At 40.3% G+C, this 19,560-nt stretch overlaps 1 protein-coding gene across 1 annotated transcript in view; it reads right to left on the bottom strand.

The window, feature by feature from the left end:
* The window catches only part of PLCXD3 (phosphatidylinositol specific phospholipase C X domain containing 3), a 186,149-nt gene that overhangs the window by 60,524 nt on the left and 106,065 nt on the right, over window positions 1-19,560 (bottom strand). The window contains exon 2 of the mRNA XM_069556450.1: window positions 192-900. Coding sequence (XP_069412551.1) covers window positions 192-900 — 709 coding nt within the window. The remainder of the gene's footprint in view (window positions 1-191; window positions 901-19,560) is intronic.

Raw genomic sequence — 19,560 nt, 5'->3', positions numbered from 1 at the left:
CAGACTTTCAGCCTCTGGAACTGAGGGGTGGCAAATTTCTTCCATTTTAAGCCACCCAGTTTGTAGCACTTTGTTGTGACAGCCTTGGGAAACTAACATACATAGGTGTGAATCAGCTCCATCACTTAACAGCTCTTTGATGTTGGATTAAACTGCTTAAACATTTCCCCTGAGAAGGTAAGGACACTTACCTTTCTGTGATAGTTTCTCTGAGACCACTGGCCACCCCTTTGACCACGGTGCTTGCTTTGGGAGTCAGCACCACCTGAGATATGAAAAACGATCCCTTCTTCCTTCTCTCGGTGATGGATGCCTGAAGAAACTGGATCAGTTTTTCTGGGTCTGTGGTGTTGGCCCAGGGTGCTGGCATCATCTGCCCAGGCCAGAGAAAGGGCACTTCCAGAGCCACTGGACTGTGGTAGAAGACCAGCACTTGGTAGTCCTTCTCCCACAGGTACTTCAGACTCACTTCCTGGGCAAAGATCGCTGGGCACATTTTATTTCCATAGATGTCTTTCAGCATTTGGACCAGTTTTTCATGGTGATATTTCTGCATCCCATAAAAGTGGTTGAAGTCCAAGAATACTACCTCCTTATGGTGATCTGTCAGGAATGCATTGATCTCCTCAAGACCTTCATTGACTTTGGCACTGAACAAACCATGAGCAAAGTAGAGTTCATTGTCGGGGTCTCTGGGCTTGGTGGAAATTCGAAGATCAAAGTAACGAATCCCAGCTCCCAGCTGACCGGTAAAGTTCATGGTTTGAGTGGCTAGCCACTTTCGCATCAGCTTTTTGGCCACAGTTCCAAACACAGAGACAAAATTCTGGACAGTTTCTGGCTGTTCAGGCCCCACTGGAGAGGCTTCATCAATGTAGAAGCTGAAGGAGTCATGAGATCCTAGAAGAATAAGAAGGCACAACATGGTTACATTTCAGTCCTTTGTCCTACCCAACTTCTTTCCCTCTTGCCGAGTCCATATTTCTGCCTCAAATGAGCCAAAGGAAATACTAAGGAACATTTACCTAGTACACCCAAGTGTCTTAGAAGGGTCTTTTTTTTTTTTTGTAACCTAGTATGAGATGGTTGGATGGCATCACTGACTCAATGGACATGAATTTGAGCAAACAAAACCAGCAGATATTAAGAAGAGGTGGCAATAATACACAGAAGAACTATACAGAAAAGATCTTCATGACCCAGATAACCACAATGGTGTGATCACTCACTTAGATATCCTGGAATGCGAAGACAAGTGGGCCTTAGGAAGCATCACTATAAACAAAGCTAGTTGAGGTGATGGAATTCCAGCCGAGCTATTTCAAATCCTAAAAGATGATGCTGTGAAAGTGCTTCACTTAATATGCCAGCAAATTTGGAAAACTCAGAAGTAGCCACAGGACTGCAAAAGTTCTGTTTTTATTCCAATCCCAAAGAAAAGCAATGCCAAAGAATGCTCAAACTACCGCACAATTGCACTCATCTCACACGCTAGCAAAGTAATGCTCAAAATTCTCCAAGCCAGGCTTCAACAGTATGTGAACTGGGAACTTCCAGATGTTCAAGCTGATTTCAGAAAAGGCAGAGGAACCAGAGATCAAATTGCCAACATCCGTTGGATCATCAAAAAAGCAAGAGAGTTCCAGAAAAACATCTACTTCTGCTTTATTGACTATGCCAAGCCTTTGACTATGTGGATCACAACAAACTGGAGAATTCTTCAAGAGATGGGAATACTAGACCACCTGACCTGCCTCCTGAGAAATCTGTATGCAGATGAAGAAGTAACAGTTAGAACTAGACATGGAACAATGGACTGGTTCCAGATTGTGAAAGGAGTACATCAAGGCTGCATATTGTCACCCTGCTTATTTAATTTGTATGCAGAGTACATCATCAGAAACACTGGGCTGGATGAAGCACGAGTTGGAATCAAGATTTCTGGGAGAAATACCAGTAACCTCAGATATGCAGATGACACCACCCTTATGGAAGAGAGTGAAGAGGAACTAAAAAGCCTCTTGATGAAAGTGAAAGAGAAGAGTGAAAAAGTTGGCTTAAAACTCCACATTCAGAAAACTAAGATCATGGTATCTGGTCCCATCACTTCATGGGAAATAGATGGGGAAACAGTGGAAACAGTAACAGACTTTTTGGGCTCCAAAATCACTGAAGGTGGTGACTGAAGCCATGAAATTAAAAGACACTTTCTCTTTGGAAGAAAAGCTATGACCAACCTAGATAGCATGTTAAAAAGCAGAGACATTACTTTGCCAACAAAAGTCCATCTAGTCAAAGCTATGGTTTTTCCAGTAGTCATGTATGGATGTGAGAGATGGACTATAAAGAGAGGTGAGCCCCGAAAAACTGATGCTTTTGAACTGTGGTGTTGGAGGAGACTCTTGAGAGTCCCTTGAACAGCAAGGAGATCCAACCAGTCCACCCTAAAGGAAATCAGTCCCAAATATTCATTGGAAGGACTGATGCTGAAGCTGAAACTCCAATACTTTGGCCACCTGCTGTGAAGAACTGACTCATTGGAAAAGACCCTGATGTTTGGAAATATTGAAGGCAGGAGGAGAAGGGGATGGCAGAAGATGAGATGGTTAGATGGCATCACTGACTCTATGGACTTGAGTTTGAGCAAGCTCCAGAAGTTGGTGATGGACAGGGAAGCCTGGTGTGTTGCTGTCCATGGGGTCGCAAAGAACTGGACAGGACTATGCAACTAAACTGAACTGAATGAAGGATGGGGCAGCCTGGCGTGCTGCAGTCCAGCAAAGAGGGATTGCAAGGAGTCAGACATGACTTAGTGACTCAACAATAATAGTACACAGAGGAGTCTAACAGACCAAATGGTTCGTACAATAATAATTTTAAAAATCCCATTTAATCAATATTTTAGAATTCAGAAGATCATCTTCTACTTCTATAAACCAAGAATTTCCTCTACTAATTAGCACAGGTTTTCTCTTTTTAAAAAAGATTTTTTGCTGCAGATCATTTTTAAAGTCTTTATTTATTTTGTTATAATACTGTTTCTGTTTTATACCTTTGGTTTTTGTAGCCATGAGGCACGTGGGATTCTTAGCTCCCCCAACTAGGGATCAAATCCACACCCCCTGCATTGGACAGCAAAGTCTTAAACCCTGGACTACCAGAGAAGTCCAAGAACTGGTTTTCCATGTAGGTGGCAAAAGTGGCCATACAGTAGATTTATAGGGACTCATCGCTTCCCAAATGCTTTACCTAAATCTTTTCCTTTTGGGTTAATTTTAAGCCTAGTGGGCTTATGTCAATGAATAAAGAAGTCTGTTTCATAAGTAGACAATCAGTATTACCACCTATACTTTGGAAAGCACAGGAGGTTATAGTAATAGAGGAAGAGAAAAATAAGGTAAGAGAAAAGTACAATATTGGTATTTTAACATTATTCTTGACCCTGCATTTGGGCAACTGTGAATGTATATGAAGTCAGGTACACTTTACATATTGAATGAACAATTACTTTTTCTTGTAGGTTAACACAATTAATGGTACTTAATAATTAGCTAATAGACTCTTTCTTGACAGATATTTCCTCTCAAAAAAAGTGAAAGCTCTCTTTAGAGTTACTTCCAAATTTAGTAGAATTTCTTCCTAGGGTGAACCGATTTAATTATTTATTTTTAGCAGTTGCAAATATTAAAGCTCCATAAATGCAGCAATGAACACGTGTATGATTTATCTGTAAGTACAGATTGCCATTTAAAATATTATTGGAACCAAAAAAGAAAAATTATTTCAATTTTATTTTTAAAGCCTCCTTTAATTCTTGGACATGACTTATTAAATAGGTAAAATTAATATATTCTGGACTTTACATGCATTAAAAAAGGCAGATATTATTATTCCCCATCTGTTACTCAGGCTTTCTCATACACTGTTGCTCACTCTTAATCTACACGCATTGAGGTACAGCTTTTTCTAGATTTTTCACTCTTCCAACCCAATATCTGCACATGCACACACATACACACACATGCACACAAACATTTCTAAATTTATTATCATCACCTCAGGGCCTTTAATTTAAAGGACATTTTATCAGTGATGCAATATTTGTCTTTGTTTATATTCCATATATATGTCAATCTGTATCTACAGGTATCTACATATATCTTTGTCTAGCATTAAACAACCCACAGAAATCACAAGAGTATGAATTTCAGATGCCATGATAGGTTGTTAGAGAAAATATTTTGAAAAATACTTTGATATCCTGAAAATCATTACCTTTAAGATTTGGAACAGAAAAAACTCCTCAGAATTAATGGAACTTTTCAAACAATTTTTGGTAACCAAAAAATATAGAAATGCCACATTTAATTTCATCTGAAACTATCGGATCTATTTATCTTTAGTAGATGGTATGGGAAGAAAATGTCAACACTTTCTGAATAAAGAAAACTGTCTGTTTGGAGCTGGCATTGACAAATTTTAATAGAGATCTAAATTACTGCATGCTGACTTATTAGTTGTTGTTCAGTCAATGGCTAATATAAATGAGGAAACTAAATTGTACTATGGTTTAATATACAGCAAGAATATGTTTAAATAAAGAAAAAATAAGCTTAAGAAGAGTTATAATGAAATGATCTAAGATTGGAATAGGTACAAATAAATTAATAAGCCCTCAAAATAAGGGTTAATTTATAAAATAAAAAAATTAATAATTTGTTTGCAAGCATGTGAAGAAAAGGTGGATTAAAGAAATTCATTACTTCTGTAATCTGGTAGAAGACATAATTGGAATCAAGCAAAAAGGGAATTAAATATGACTAGATTTGTTCTTTCAGAAATGAGCTGTTGTTTGTTTGCAATGTGTTAATAAAAATATTAATTTGTTGTGTGTATGTGTGCTCAGTTGCTCAGTCATGTCCAATTCTTTGTGACCCCATGGACTGCAGCCTGCCTGGCTTCTCTGTCCATGGGATTATCTTGGCAAGAATACTGCAGTGGGTTGCCATTTCCTCCTTCAGGGGTTGAAGGATCAAACCCACATCTCCTAAGTCCCCTTTGGCAGGTGACTTCTTTACACTGAGCTACCTGGGAATTATTATTAAGATCAAAATAAGGTAATATAAAAATAAAAATTAAAAACAGCAAACAGAAAAAGAAACCATCGGCACCCCCACCAGTGTTTCTTCTAAGTTAGATGACTCTGACATAGAGAAAAAATCACCAGATGCAAATACTGTTTGAAGAGGGAGGAGAATTAAATTATCAATCAATACAAAACATTACCTGTGCATTTTAGGAGAAAATACATAATCTAATGTTGGCTAGGAAATAATATTTTCAGGGCTTTTAATTTCATTTGGAGTAGTAGTTCCTTGCAAATTTCAACATTTCCTCTAGACTGTTTTCTATTTATTTGAACATAAAACAAAAATATAGCAATACTACTTTATGACTTTCAATAACAGAGAAAACCTCTGGCCCAGCCCTTTGTCTTTAAAACCAGGAACCTGCCTAAGAGCAAAACAGTGCTAAGCACTATTTCTTTGTTCATGCCTAAATCTGTCAAATCCACGTCTCCTGCATTGCAGTCAGATTCCTTACCTGTGGGGCCCATGGGGAAACCCTGAAATCTACAACCTGTCTGCCTTATCTGGTCTAATATTTTGCTTCTACACTGGCTCAGTATTCCTATCCTCCTGTCCTCTTATTCTTTTCTCATCTACAGTTCCAACTCATACCTTGGATATGATATTTAATGTTGAACCTATGATTCTGAACTTACCCTCTCAATTTTGTGTTCAATTTGTCCTCTTTAGTCAGACAAGAGCTGGCCACTCCCATTATGAACCCTGCTCAATCAAGAAACTTTGCTCTAGCTCTGAATAAGTGAATGGAATGAAAGAGGTTACTTTCTTTTTTTCTTGGAAACAGGCGATGAATAAGCTTGGAAGTACCTCCTATCCCAGTGGAATCGAGATCTTAGGATATGGCCTAGATTCCTGACTCACAAAGACTGTGTTTTAAGTGATTAAATTTTCATATAATTTGTTACATAGCAATAGCTAACTAATGCAGACTATAACAACTTTTTGGGGTTAATGAGAGGATTTGACATCTACAGACCCAACTGTCTAATATATTAACTTGAAATTTTAATGAACAGCACCTAAATATTTACATTCTGCCATGTTAAGAAAATTGATCTAACAAGTATTACCTCTTTTACAGTATCTTTCCAGTATTTTCTATTAAAATTCTTTGAGCTGAACTTCTGATTGGTTTCTCAGCTTAGCCATCATTCCATTTCAAATTCTACAAAATTACGGTTTAATAAACATCAAAGAAAATGTATCAGGTCAATCTCACCTGTGAACTTTCAGAACAAAAAGGCCTACATGGCTAAGGTTTGATGTGCCCATGAGTGTGCAGTTTTAATATCTATATCCTGACCTTAGAATTCAGGCTCTGACTCCATCAATACAAGAACTGCTCCCCTCCTGGCCTCTGCAGGGCACTGAACTTGCTGGCAAAAGCTTATGCACGACACTCTGTATTTCTCTTTCCTTGTTTGTTCTGTGCCTGTTTTATTTAGCACAGGGCTAAGGTTTTTAAGACTCCTGCTTTCTGCGAACAGGTTTCCTGAATATTTGATATCTTGGTACCATTTGTGGTGATAAGGCCAACACCACAAGAATACCGAAGCATATGTACCAGCAATCTGTGAGTTAAAAGGAGACTGCTGAGTGAGTAAGGAAGAGTAGATTTATTTTTTGAGGCCCCTTTTGGTGGACTTCCCTGGTGGCTCAGATGGTAAAGCATCGGCCTACAATGTGGGAGGCCCAGATTCTAATCCCTGGGTCGGGAAGATCTCCTAGAGAAGGAAATGGCAACCCACTCCAGTATTCTTGCCTGGAAAATCCCATGGACAGAGGAGCCTGGTAGACTACAGTCCATGGGATCACAAATAGTCGGACACGACTGAGTGAATGCATTTATCTAGAGTAGACGATAGGCAGATGGCAGCATCTCCACTTTCTATGGGAAGAGACAGTTTTGGAGTTAAACTTACCCTCTTGTCTTCCCTTCATGAAAGTTTTACTCCTAGTCTTCTTTTGGGAGAAGGAAATGGCAACCCACTCTAGTGGGAGGAGGAACCTGGTGGGCTGCTGTCCAGGGGGTCGCATAGAGTCGGACATGACTGAAGCGACTTAGAATGCATGCATGCATTGGAGAAGGGTATGGCAACCCACTCCAGTATTCTTGCCTGGAGAATCCCAGGAACAGAGGAGCATGGTGGACTGCTGTCTGTGGGGTTGCACAGAGTCAGACACAACTGAAGGGACTTAGCTGCAGCAGCAGTAGCAGTAGCAGTCTTCTTTTGCAACTTACATGTATTTCTCTCTCTGTGGCAAAACCTTTGGGCACTCGTGGTAATCTTCCCTCCCCCTGAATTCACAGTTTGTTAGTCTATAGCTCCTTTTCATTAACTAATAATCGTTATTTGATATTATAACTAATGTCCATTATGTTCATTGAATTTTTATTCAGTGTTTATATCTTGCTCTCCACCTGCAGTTCCCTCACAGACACACTCATTAATTTTCATCTAGATTGTTGTTCATTGCTGCCCAGTCTCTCAGGCATGTCCAACTCTGTGACTCCACGGACTGCAGCATGCCAGGCTTCCCTGTCCTTCACGATTTCCCAGAGCTTGCTCAAATTCAAGTCCATTGAGTCAGTGATGCCATCCAACCATCTCGTCCTCTGCCATCCCCTTCTCCTCTTGCCTTCAATCTTTCCCAGCATCAGGGTCTTTTCTAATGAGCTATCTTTTCACATCAGGTGGCCAAAATGTTGGAGCTTCAGCTTCAGCATTAGTCCTTCAGTGAATGTTCAGGGTCAATTTCCTTTAGGATTGAGTGGTTTGATCTTGCAGTCCAAGGGACTCTCAAGAGTCTTTTCCAACACCACACTTCAAAATCATCAATTCTTTGGTGCTCACCCTTCTATATGGTCCAACTCTCACATCCATAAAAGACTTCTGGAAAAACCATAAATTTGACCATACGGACCTTTGTCAGCAAAGTTATGTCTCAAAGCTTTTTAAGATGCCGTCTAGGCTTGTCATAGCTTTTCTTCCAAGGAGCAAGTGTCTTTTAATTTCATGGCTGCAGTCACCATTTGAGTAATTTTGAAGCTCAAGAAAATAAAGTACATCTAGATTGTAAGCTTCCTCAAAAGCAAAAAAAACTATCATCTCCTGTGCTCACTACTATATCCAGCTTTATTAATAAACATTTGATTCAAGTCAGTGCATCAAAATGAGTTCACATGGGATTAGGCCATTATTGACCCCCGTCTTCTTTACCATTTCCTCTTAGATTTCTCAGAAAGTTAGGCTACACAGCTTGACTCTCTCTCCTTAACTCTGGTTCCATCATTAACTGCTGTAATCAGACTATCATGATTGTAACTCATATAAAACCTCTGTGAAACAGCCTCAATGATAACTAAAAATACTCATCAGACTTCTGTGGCCTCATTCTTAAATCCTAGCATAGAACTTAGGGGCATTTCATTACTGTTGTCAAATAAATGAATGAGTGAATCCTGCTCAGCCTTTCTGGAATGTTTGATACTGCTGTTCTTCCTTCTTCCTTCTTAAAATATTTTCCCCCTTTGGCTTTTTAGACATGACTCTTTCCTAGTTTTTCTACTTTCTTGTTATTGTCCCATCCTAGGCTCCTTTGCTGCCTCTTGCTGCCCTTCCAGTTCCTAAATGAGAGCATTATCCAAAGTTCTAGTCAAGATTTCAGCTTGCTCCATGATTATTCCTTGGGTGATCTCATTCATCTCTTTGGCCTCATGCCTTATAATAGATATATAATAGACTGATACCATCTAATCTGACCTGCATTACAGATTTTCAGTCTGCCTATCAGGTAACTAAATTTTATTACTCCATGGGAAACTTAAACTTAAAATGTTTTAGATGAACTATCATATCCTCCCTTTCAAACCAGCTCCTTTATCAGTATACCTATCATACTCATTTCATATTACTTCCATCTCATCTTGGATTCATCTTGAGTTCTAACTCACCCCTCAAACCTCATGTTCATCAGTCTTCCAGTCCCATCATATTGACCTCCAAATTCTCTCTCAGATATAGCCTCTTCATCTCCATTCCATTCCATTGCTAATGGCCTGGTTTCCTGTCGGGACCACTGACACAGCTTTCAGGTAATGTTCCTGACATATCCCTAATATCCCTAATAAACATCCTAGCTACTACCATCCAAACCTCTTCTATAGGCTTACTCTGCCTCAGTCTCTAGAATGGATTTAACCTTAGAAAAAAAGGTAGAGAACTGATTCCAGCCAATAAAGTGGCATGTCTGAACAAATTCCTCTTGCTTTCTGCCTCAGTTTCATTAACAGGAATTTTACCTTGATAAATTATCTAGTATTTAAGTCTTCTAAGGGAATTATTTGCTCTTATGACCCCCTCCCATCATTAGAATACTAAAATTTCACCACTAAATATTACACTGGTAAGTAGAACCTGGTTACATGTTGAGTCTGCCTGCCTGTTATTATTCCTTCAGTATCACTGACTCCATAGTACTAATCAGCCAGCTCCATTCCCTGTTACCTTGTACTAAATCCCCAAACACAGCTCTTGGTGTGGAGTCTGGCCTTGTTGCTGTTATTTAGTTGCTAAGTCATGTCCAACTCTTCTGTGATTCCATGGACTGAAGCCCACAAGACTCCTTCTGTTCATGGGATTTCCCAGACAAGAATACTGGAATGGCTGCCATTTCGTTCTCCAGGGTATCTTCCTGACCCAGGGATCAAACCCGGGTCTCCTGTATTGCAGGCAGATTCTTTACCAACTGAGCTACAGAATCCATTATTATTTGACACTCTACAATTAATCTCATTAATTTTTGTTTACTCCATTGATTAAAGTGATTGGTTATTTGGATTTTTAAGCGGCAAAGACCAAAAATGAAGAACAAGGATCGCTCCTTATTCCTGGCATGTAATCTTACCTCAGACCTCCAACAAATGATCAGGGCTTTGAGGACAATACAAGAGATTTTGTATTAGAGAAAATGCACAATATGTATCACAAACCAAAACACTTCTAAAATTGAGCGGATAATTTAAAAACTACATACTGGTAGTTCAATATTTGTGCTTCACTTGACATTAACATATAGGAAATACAATTTTTAATATTAAGTTAAACCTGACATATCTTGTAGAACACTGAGATTAATCTTTTTGTAAAAGAAAAATCAAAATGATCATTCTGTGATATTCCTCTTTGGGTAAAGCTGTGCCTTTAATATTGTATAAAGCCTTCTTCCTCAGCACATCTCGGAGACAGTAAGCTGAAGTAAAGGAGGTTGGTTTCCTTTTGTAAGTCTTTTGATCCAGGATCCCAGTTGCTAAATTTGAGAAGCCCTATTACATTAATGCCTCCCAGTAGAGGAGTTCAATATTCATCACAATGTCTTTAAACTTGCTGGGTTGTTTCTTTAAACCAATAGATGAGCCGGCAGTGACTAGTTTAGAGCATCAGCGTTCCCGTCAAGGAGCAGGAAAAACAGCTGCTCCAACTGCCCTCTTAACTACTAAGCCTCTTTGTCATATGGATTTCCTTTTAAGGACTATCAGTAGGGCTGTCTGAAAAAATAAAGAGACCCTAAGAAATAAAGAAGTCCTAAATTACTGTCTGCTGCTGCTGCTGCGTCGCTTCAGTCGTGTCCGACTTGGTGCGACTCCACAGACGGCAGCCCACCAGGCTCCCCCATCACTGGGATTCTCCAGGCAAGAACACTGGAGTGGGTTGCCTTCTCCATTTCCTTCTCCAAAGCATGAAAGTGAATAGTGAAAGTGAAGTCGTTCAGTCGTGTCCGACTCTTAGGGACCCCATGGACTTCAGCCTACCAGGCTCCTCCATCCATGGAAGTTTCCAGGCAAGAGTACTGGAGTTGGGTGTCATTGCCTTCTCCAAAATTACTATCTTCACATAAATCAGCTCAGACATGGATTCTCCCTCTCCACTGCAGCATCTGTTTGGACACTTCTCAGCAGAGAGTCAAATGGAATCCTTCCCTGAGGTCCTGCTGTGTACAGGAGCTGCTAAACCAAGGATAACAGTATCCCAAAACTTCTACATCTGCCAACACAGCCCTAGGGAGGGCAGCTTCTTAAATGGGAAGGTCTTGGGACCAGCAAAAGTCTATGCGTGAAATGTAAAAATTTAAGAAGAAAATCAGTACAGCAGCAGTATTGTTAGGTAATCAGAAAGACCAATAGAACCATCTGTTACCATAGACAAGTGGTTCTCTACCAGGGTTTATTTTGACCCAGAAGATATTTGACAGCTCCTGCAAATGTTTTGTACTGTTACAAGTGAAGGGGCAGTGTTCCCGGCATCTAGTGGGTAGAGGGCCAGGGATGCAGCTGACCATCCTACGATGCACGGGAGAACTCCCACACAAAGGATCACCCAGCCCCAAATGTCTATATAGTAGCTCCCCTTATCTGCAGGGGATAGGTCCTAAGACACCCAGTGGATGCCTGAAACTGTAAATAGTGCATGCGTGCATGCTAAGTCACTTCAGTCATGTCCAACTCTTTGTGACCCTATGGACCTTAGCCCATCAGGCTTCTCTGTCCATGGGATTCTCTAGGCAAGATTACTGGAGTAGGTTGCCATGACCTCCTCCAGGAGACCTTCCCAATTCAGAAACCGACCCGTGTCTCATGTCTCCTGCATTGGCAGGCAGGTTCTTTACCACTAAGTGCCACCTGGGAAGCCCATATATACTATGTTTCCTCCTGTATGTGAGAAAATGTAACTTACAAATTAAATAGCAAGAGAATAGCTGAATTGCCAGCATCATTACCCTTGCGCTTTGAAGCCATTATTAAGTAAAGCCAGTTATTTGAAAACAAGCACTGCAATACCAAGATAGTCTAATAACCAAGATGGCTAAGTAACCAATGGGTGGGGTATCCTACTCAAAGGGATGGTTCACTACAAGGTGGCACAGAGTGGTTGGCATGAGATTTCATCACACTACTCAGAACAGCAAGTAACTTAAAACTTGTGAATTGCTCATTTCTAGAATTTTCCATTTTATAATTTTGGACCAGAGTCAATCCTGGATAACTGAAACCTCAAAAAGCAAAACCTCGAACAAGGAAGACTATTGTAGCAACAAGGTTGAGAAAGCCTGCTCTAGTGGAAACGGTACAGGCAGATTAATTTCCAGAAATAGAAAACAAACACTGAATTGCCTCTGTCCACCTGCACACATATTTTCCCACAGCAAAACTCATCACTCACAAGCTTCTCATTGTGCCATTCTACTTTGAAGTTGTTCTGAATACTTAGAGCAACTGAAACTATCACACATGAAGCATTGCTTTTGAGTTTGTTTGCAACCCTTATCAGACTATGTGGCTGAGACACTGATTTCTACCAATCTCTTGATTTTTCTTTAGAATTCCTTTCAATTGTTCTGACATTTCTCAAGATAATCAGTAAATCTTTCAGGCTAAAATTAAACCATGCATATAAGTTCTTTTCATTCATTGATCTCCATCTCCACTGCAGAAAGTTCTGTGTGGCATGAGTTTTGTAGGGACTAGATTTGTCTTGTTCTTATTCAACTTGTTTAATAAATCAAGTGCCTGTTGTGTGCAAGACACACTGAAAGGAGTTCTGTGTGTGGCTGAGAAGAGGTGGGCAGTTGGGAGATTAAAATAACATCACTGGAGAAAAGGGAACCCTCCTACACTGTTGGTGGGAATGCAAACTAGTACAGCCACTATGGAGAACAGTGTGGAGATTCCTTAAAAAATTGCAAATAGAACTACCTTATGACCCAGCAATCCCACTTCTGGGCATACACACCGAGGAAACCAGAATTGAAAGAGACACATGTACCCCAATGTTCATCACAGCACTGTTTATAATAGCCAGGACATGGAAACAACCTAGATGTCCATCAGCAGATGAATGGATAAGAAAGCTGTGGTACATATACACAATGGAGTATTACTCAGCCGTTAAAAAGAATTCATTTGAATCAGTTCTGATGAGATGGATGAAACTGGAGCCGATTGTACAGAGTGAAGTAAGCCAGAAAGAAAAACACCAATACAGTATACTAACACATATATATGGAATTTAGGAAGATGGCAATGACGACCCTGTATGCAAGACAGGGAAAGAGACACAGATGTGTATAACGGACTTTTGGACTCAGAGGGAGAGGGAGAGGGTGGGATGATTTGGGAGAATGACATTCTAACATGTATACTATCATGTGAATTGAATCGCCAGTCTATGTCTGACGCAGGATGCGGCATGCTTGGGGCTGGTGCATGGGGATGACCCAGAAAGTTGTTATGGGGAGGGAGGTGGGAGGGGGGTTCATGTTTGGGAATGCATGTAAGAATTAAAGATTAAAAAAAAAATAAAATAAAATAACATCACTTATCAAGTAAAAGAAGGGAAGGCGGGTTTCTTTTGCTAAGTATTCCTCATGTCCTGCTCTATAGTATCGAGCATTTGGTAGCTATTTATTGAGTATATATTACATGCCACATATTGAGTCAAAAATATGGAAATAAAAGAGTACACAGTTCAGTTCACTCGCTCAGTCGTGTCCGACTCTTTGTGACCCCATGAATCGCAGCACGCCAGGCCTCCCTGTTCATCACCAACTCCCAGAGTTCACTCAGACTCACGTCCATCAAGTCAGTGATGCCATCCAGCCATCTCATCCTCTGTTATCCCCTTCTCCTCCTGCCCCCAATCCCTCCCAGCATCAGAGTCTTTTCCAATGAGTCAACTCCGCATGAGGTGGCCAAAGTACTGGAGTTTCAGCTTTAGCATCATTCCTTCCAAAGAAATCCCAGGGCTGATCTCCTTCAGAATGCCGATCCTTAATAAGGCAAGGACCAGGGATGCTGACCCTCTGTGCAGTTGAAAATCTGCATATAATTTATAGTTGCTTCTCTATGTCAACAAAGGTCCATCTAGTCAAGGCTATGATTTTTCCAGTGGTCATGTATGGATGCGAGAGTTGGACTATAAAGAAAGCTGAGCACTGAAGAACTGATGCTTTTGAACTGTGGTGTTGGAGAAGACTCTTGAGAGTCCCTTGGACTGCAAGGAGATCCAACCAGTCCATCCTAAAGGAGATCGGTTCTGGGTGTTCACTGGAAGGACTGATGCTGAAGCTGAAACTCCAATCCTTTGGCCACCTTATGCGAAGAGCTGACTCATTTGAAAAGACCCTGATGCTGGGAAAGATTGAGGGCAGGAGGAGAAGGGGATGACAGAGGATGAGATGGCTGGATGGCATCACCGACTCAATGGACATGGGTTTGGGTGGACTCCAGGAGTTGGTGATGGACAGGGAGTCCTGGTGTGCTGTGGTTCGTGGGGTCACAACAAGTTGGACACGACTGAGCAACTGAACTGAACTAAACTGAACGCTGTATATTTGGTTCATCTGCACTCTCGGTTCTCCATCTGCAAACTCAATCACAAATCATGCTATGCCATGGTATTTACTCTTGAAAACAATTTACATGTAAGTGGACCCAAACAGTTCAAACCCATGTTGTTCATTCTTCTGGAATTCATATCATAGTAGGGTGAATTAGGCAAGAAAATCACAGTTATTATAAAGTGTGATAAATACTGTAAAACTATATGTGATATCTTTTGATGAAACAGTAGTTCAGTCCTGACCTGAACATCATCTTCTAGAGATCATTCATAATCAAAGGGTGAGAACAGTACCCCAATCATCAAGGCTATATTTTCCAATATTAATGTCCTTATGGATCACTTGAGGAACTTATTAATATCTGGGATGGGGCATGAAAGTCTGTATTTGCAATAACCTCAATGTTGTGGTTTAAAGGGCCATTTCTGAATAGTGAGTAATTAATGTAATATTAGCATCTCTTGCTCATCAATTACATATCCATTACACTGTCTTCTCTCCTCAGTCTCCTATGCTCTGAACTCCTAGTTCCCATCTCTTTACACACACACACACACATACACACACACACACATATGCATAAATACATACACATTGATGCACACACTTCTGCTTGTGTAATTTCCAAGTTTGGGGAGATGTCATAAGCACCTGTGTGGGGGTTATTGGTTGAATACTTTGCTGTGTCACTCAAGTGAAAGTCTGCATTGATCTTTTTACTTATTAAGTTGGTGCTTCCCTGGTGGCTTAGATGGTAAAGAATCTGCCTCAGTGCAGGAGACCTGGGTTTGATCCCTGGGTTGGGAAGATTCCTTGGAGACGGGCATGTCAACCCACTCCAGTAATCTTGCCTGGAGAATTCCATTGACAAAGGAGCCTGGTGGGCTACAGTCCATGGAGTTGCAGAGTCAGACACGACTGAGTGACTAACACTTTCAATACTTCACGACATTTATTAATAATCTTTATCATAAAATATTTATTTTGGTAAGTTTTCTGAGATCACTTACGTGTGAAGTCAATCTACTCATCCTAGTTAAGCCAAACACACGTCCCTGGCCACAAGAATGAGGCAATAGCAGATCAGAACACACGAAAGCCTCATTTCCTTTATCCTTGAGGACACCAAGCTGCTGTCCTTCAAATGTCTGTATTTCAGACTCATAGTGACCACTCTACCAGATGCAATGAGTCAGAGAGAAGAATGAATCTAGGATGACTAAGTCAGAAAGATGGGAGGTGGTGCTCCTGAAGGAACTGTGGTAAAGATTAGGGAGAAAATGGCATAGTTTGCTGGCCTTGGCTACTTTAGTGGAGCCTAGAGAAGAATTCCAAAGGGACCTTGGAACACACTCATCTGCTGGTGAATAATGTGGGAGAGAACCAGCAGGAAACCACACTCTTCCTGATGTTCTACTCTGCTTCAACTCTCAGGGCCCAGTCTGTACTTAAGAGAGATGTGCTTTACATAAAAGAAAATGTAAGAAAATCTGTTTTCAACCGTAGACAGTCTGGTTCTTTTCCCATTCACTTTCCTAAAGATGCTCCATGAAGTCAAAAGAAATTGAACTCCCAGAAGCCTTAAGTAACATGTACTTGGGGTTCTAAGGCCACTCAAGATGAGATCCCCTTTGCTTGTCGCACTCCAGCAACACTGGACTTTTCTCTACTAATCAAAAGTACTACGCTCATTCCACTTGAGCCCTTGTGAGCACACTTCCCTCTGCTCTGTCCCCAGTTTGTGTGACTGGCACCTTTTCATCCAAGTCTTCATTTAAATATCATCTTCTAAAGTGAACCTTCTAGTATCTAAAGATCTAACTCAACTCACCCTCCCTTGCTGCCTGCCAACCTCCATCATATGATCAAATTTTATTTTCTTCTTTGTATTTATTACTAGCTTCAAGTTTCATTTTATTTAATTTCTTATTTGCCTTTTGTCTATCTCCCCCCTCTACAACTAGAATTTAAATTCCATAAGAATTAGAATCTAATCTGTCTTGTTCACTGTTGTATCTCTAGCAAAGGGCACAGCACTGGCACATAAAAGATACTCAAATATTTGTTATATGAAATAATATCTTTCCATCTCTATAAACCTCAGTATCTACTAATATGTAAATAGATTGATGATGCCATCTACATATAAGGTTGCAAAATAAAATAAATGATAACCACTAGACATGGATCACAGAAAATATTTCACAAATACTAGCTTTTATTATCACTATTATTTCTGCATTATTAACTCTGAGCACTAAGTACCTGACACATAATATGTTCTCTGGATAAGCCAATGAATGAGAATTGCACTGAAAGCTCTAAACACTATGGCTGCCTTAAATTCTTAGAACCACTCAGTGGATGAATGGTTCATCATGAGACACTCATTGATGAGTGCTTTAGATATATATGTGTGTGTGTGTGTGTGTGTGTGTGTGTGTGTGTGTGTTTAAAGTCCTCCCCCTTATTGATTATGTGGTCTATGAGTTCCCTTTCCTGTACCGGATGCAGCAATGCCAAGAGCCACCATCTCTGTAAGGTTCTTCTCCTTAACCAACATGCCATTCCAAAGTCTTGCCACATAGACTGTAGCTCGTCAGACTCCTCTGTCTCTGAGATTGCCCAGGCACAAATACTGGAGTGGGTCACCATTTCCTTCTCCAGGGGATCTACTCCAGCCAGGGAAAGCAAAAATGTTGGGGAAAGACATGTGGTTGCCACACAGTCAGCCCTGTCTTCCCACTTCTCTTTGGGAACTGACTGTTTAAGATGTTGATTTTTTTTTAAATACCACTTCCTTCCCTTGTTTCTCCAATAAAACCTCCCTACAGAGGCAGACTCCAGAATTTGGGGCACATATTTGAATATATGTAAGCACTGGAGCAATCTGGTTACCTGGACAGAGAAAAGAAATGAACTGGGGAAAGGGAGGCAGATTAGATAAAGCCAAATCCTTATTACTAAAATCAACTATTCTGAATAAAGAATCTCTGTTGTGTTTTTTCCACTAAGAAGAAAACAAATACAAAACATGGTAAATAAATAGTCTATTTATTAGATTCTCTTAGATTTGAGAGCCAGAAGTCCTCTGAAACCTATTTAGCTTTGTTCTTACATGTCTAGCACTATTGTTTTTTCTTTTATGAATAATGAAAATCTGAAACAACACATTACCCTTCATCATGTTTGTACCACAGAAAGAACATCTATTTGAAATATAAGCCTTTGATTCTGTGATGCCCCCATAAAACACCACTTGCCAACAGCTGGATCTTTTTATTATCAAAGAAGTGTTTGAGGCATGGGGATTATTGATTCCTCCTGTCTTCCTTCCAGTCTCCCTTTGTCTTCCCCCAGCTTTTAGGTTTGCACATGTAAAGAAAAGTATACCTCCTCTTACTTTTCAAACTCATGACAAAGCTAAAATAATAGGCAAGGTTTGCGAATCTGGTGCACACATACACACTGCTTTATAAAGCTAAACATGTGCTGTGCCCTGTGCTTAGTCGCTCAGTGGTGTCCAACACTTTGTGATCCCATGGTCTCTAGTCCGCCAGGCTCCTCTGTCCATGGAATTCTCCAGGCAAGAATAATGGAGTGGGTTGCCATGCATTCCTCCAGAGGATCTTCCCAACCCAGGGATCGAATCCAAGTCTTCTGCATTGCCAGTGGATTCTTTACCGTCAGAGCCACCAGGGCCATTATTCGACCCAAGAAAATTCAGAATAGCACCAACTTAATGCTACACAGGCTTCCCTGGTGGCTCAGATGGCAATGAGTCATGCTGTAGTGTGGGAGACCCAGGTTTGATCCCTGGGTTGGGAAGATCCCCTGGAAAAGGAAATAGCAACCCACTCCAGTATTCTTGCCTGAAAACTCCCATGGATGGAGGAGCCTGGAAGGCTGCAGGCATGGCTACAGCATGGCAGCCTACCATGTGGTCGCAAAGAGTCAGACACAACTGAGTGACTTCACTTTTTTTCTTTCAGTGCTACATGATATTTCATTCCATAAATCCAAGAACACACGTATGTATTACATGGTATATAATCATTCCCAAACCACTTACCCCAGAGTACTTATATGTTATAAAGCATTGTTTTTGGTGGCTTCCTTGGTGGCTCAGACGGTCAAGAATCCAATTGCAGTTCAGCAGACCTAGGTTTGATCCCTGGATTGGGAAGATCCCCTGGAGGAGGACATGGCAACCCACTCCAGTATTCTTGCCTGAAGAATCCCCATGGATAGAGGAGCCTGGTGGGCTATAGTCCATGGGGTTGCAAAGAGCTGGACACAACTGAGCGACTAAGCATGGCACACACATTGTTTTTTGCAATAGTGTTGGTTATATAGAGTGTTAATCAGGGATATACAGAATTGTCTTGCTTTCAAAAGAAATATCCACATATCTAAAATGGGTAATGGATGTTGCTCCTTGTGAAATGAAAAAAATACTCAATGACACTCAAAATATATTAACTGAAAACTTAGTATTTCACAAGCGCCTAGTATATGTGCTATAGCAGGCTAGTATGTATATAGAAAGGAGATAATTGTTCTGTGCTATTCAAGATCTTTCTTAGTCTCTCACAGTAAAAATAAGACAACAAAGGAAACTTGGCAACAATGACAGCACCAGTCTTATCAGGGGCTGGTCCTGCTTTCTACCAGCTTCCTTCATCCCCTCTTCCTTATGCCAATATTATACATTGATTTTATTAACTGAAAAGCAAATGTGATAACATCAAGAGATAGGTTAAAAAATAAAGAAGATATGGAATTTTCCTACCCTAAGAGAGCTACTATAGAGGAAATTATCCACTGTTAGTCTGTGTTCACATACATTCATATTTTAATCATTTGATTGGTGTATACCAAGCACACTGGATTATAGCATCAATGTTGTCAGTGGTATTACAGTCTTCAAACACTGTTTAAATGATTGCATCAAATTGCACATGATGATACATACTTTAACAATTCTTCTCTTAGTATTTATTTTTGAGTT

This window comes from Ovis canadensis, chromosome 16 (genome assembly GCF_042477335.2).
Source record: "Ovis canadensis isolate MfBH-ARS-UI-01 breed Bighorn chromosome 16, ARS-UI_OviCan_v2, whole genome shotgun sequence".
In the NCBI taxonomy this organism is placed as follows: Eukaryota; Metazoa; Chordata; class Mammalia; order Artiodactyla; family Bovidae; genus Ovis; species Ovis canadensis.
Note: the sequence above shows the minus strand (reverse complement) of the source record. Positions and strands in the feature narration are given on the sequence as shown.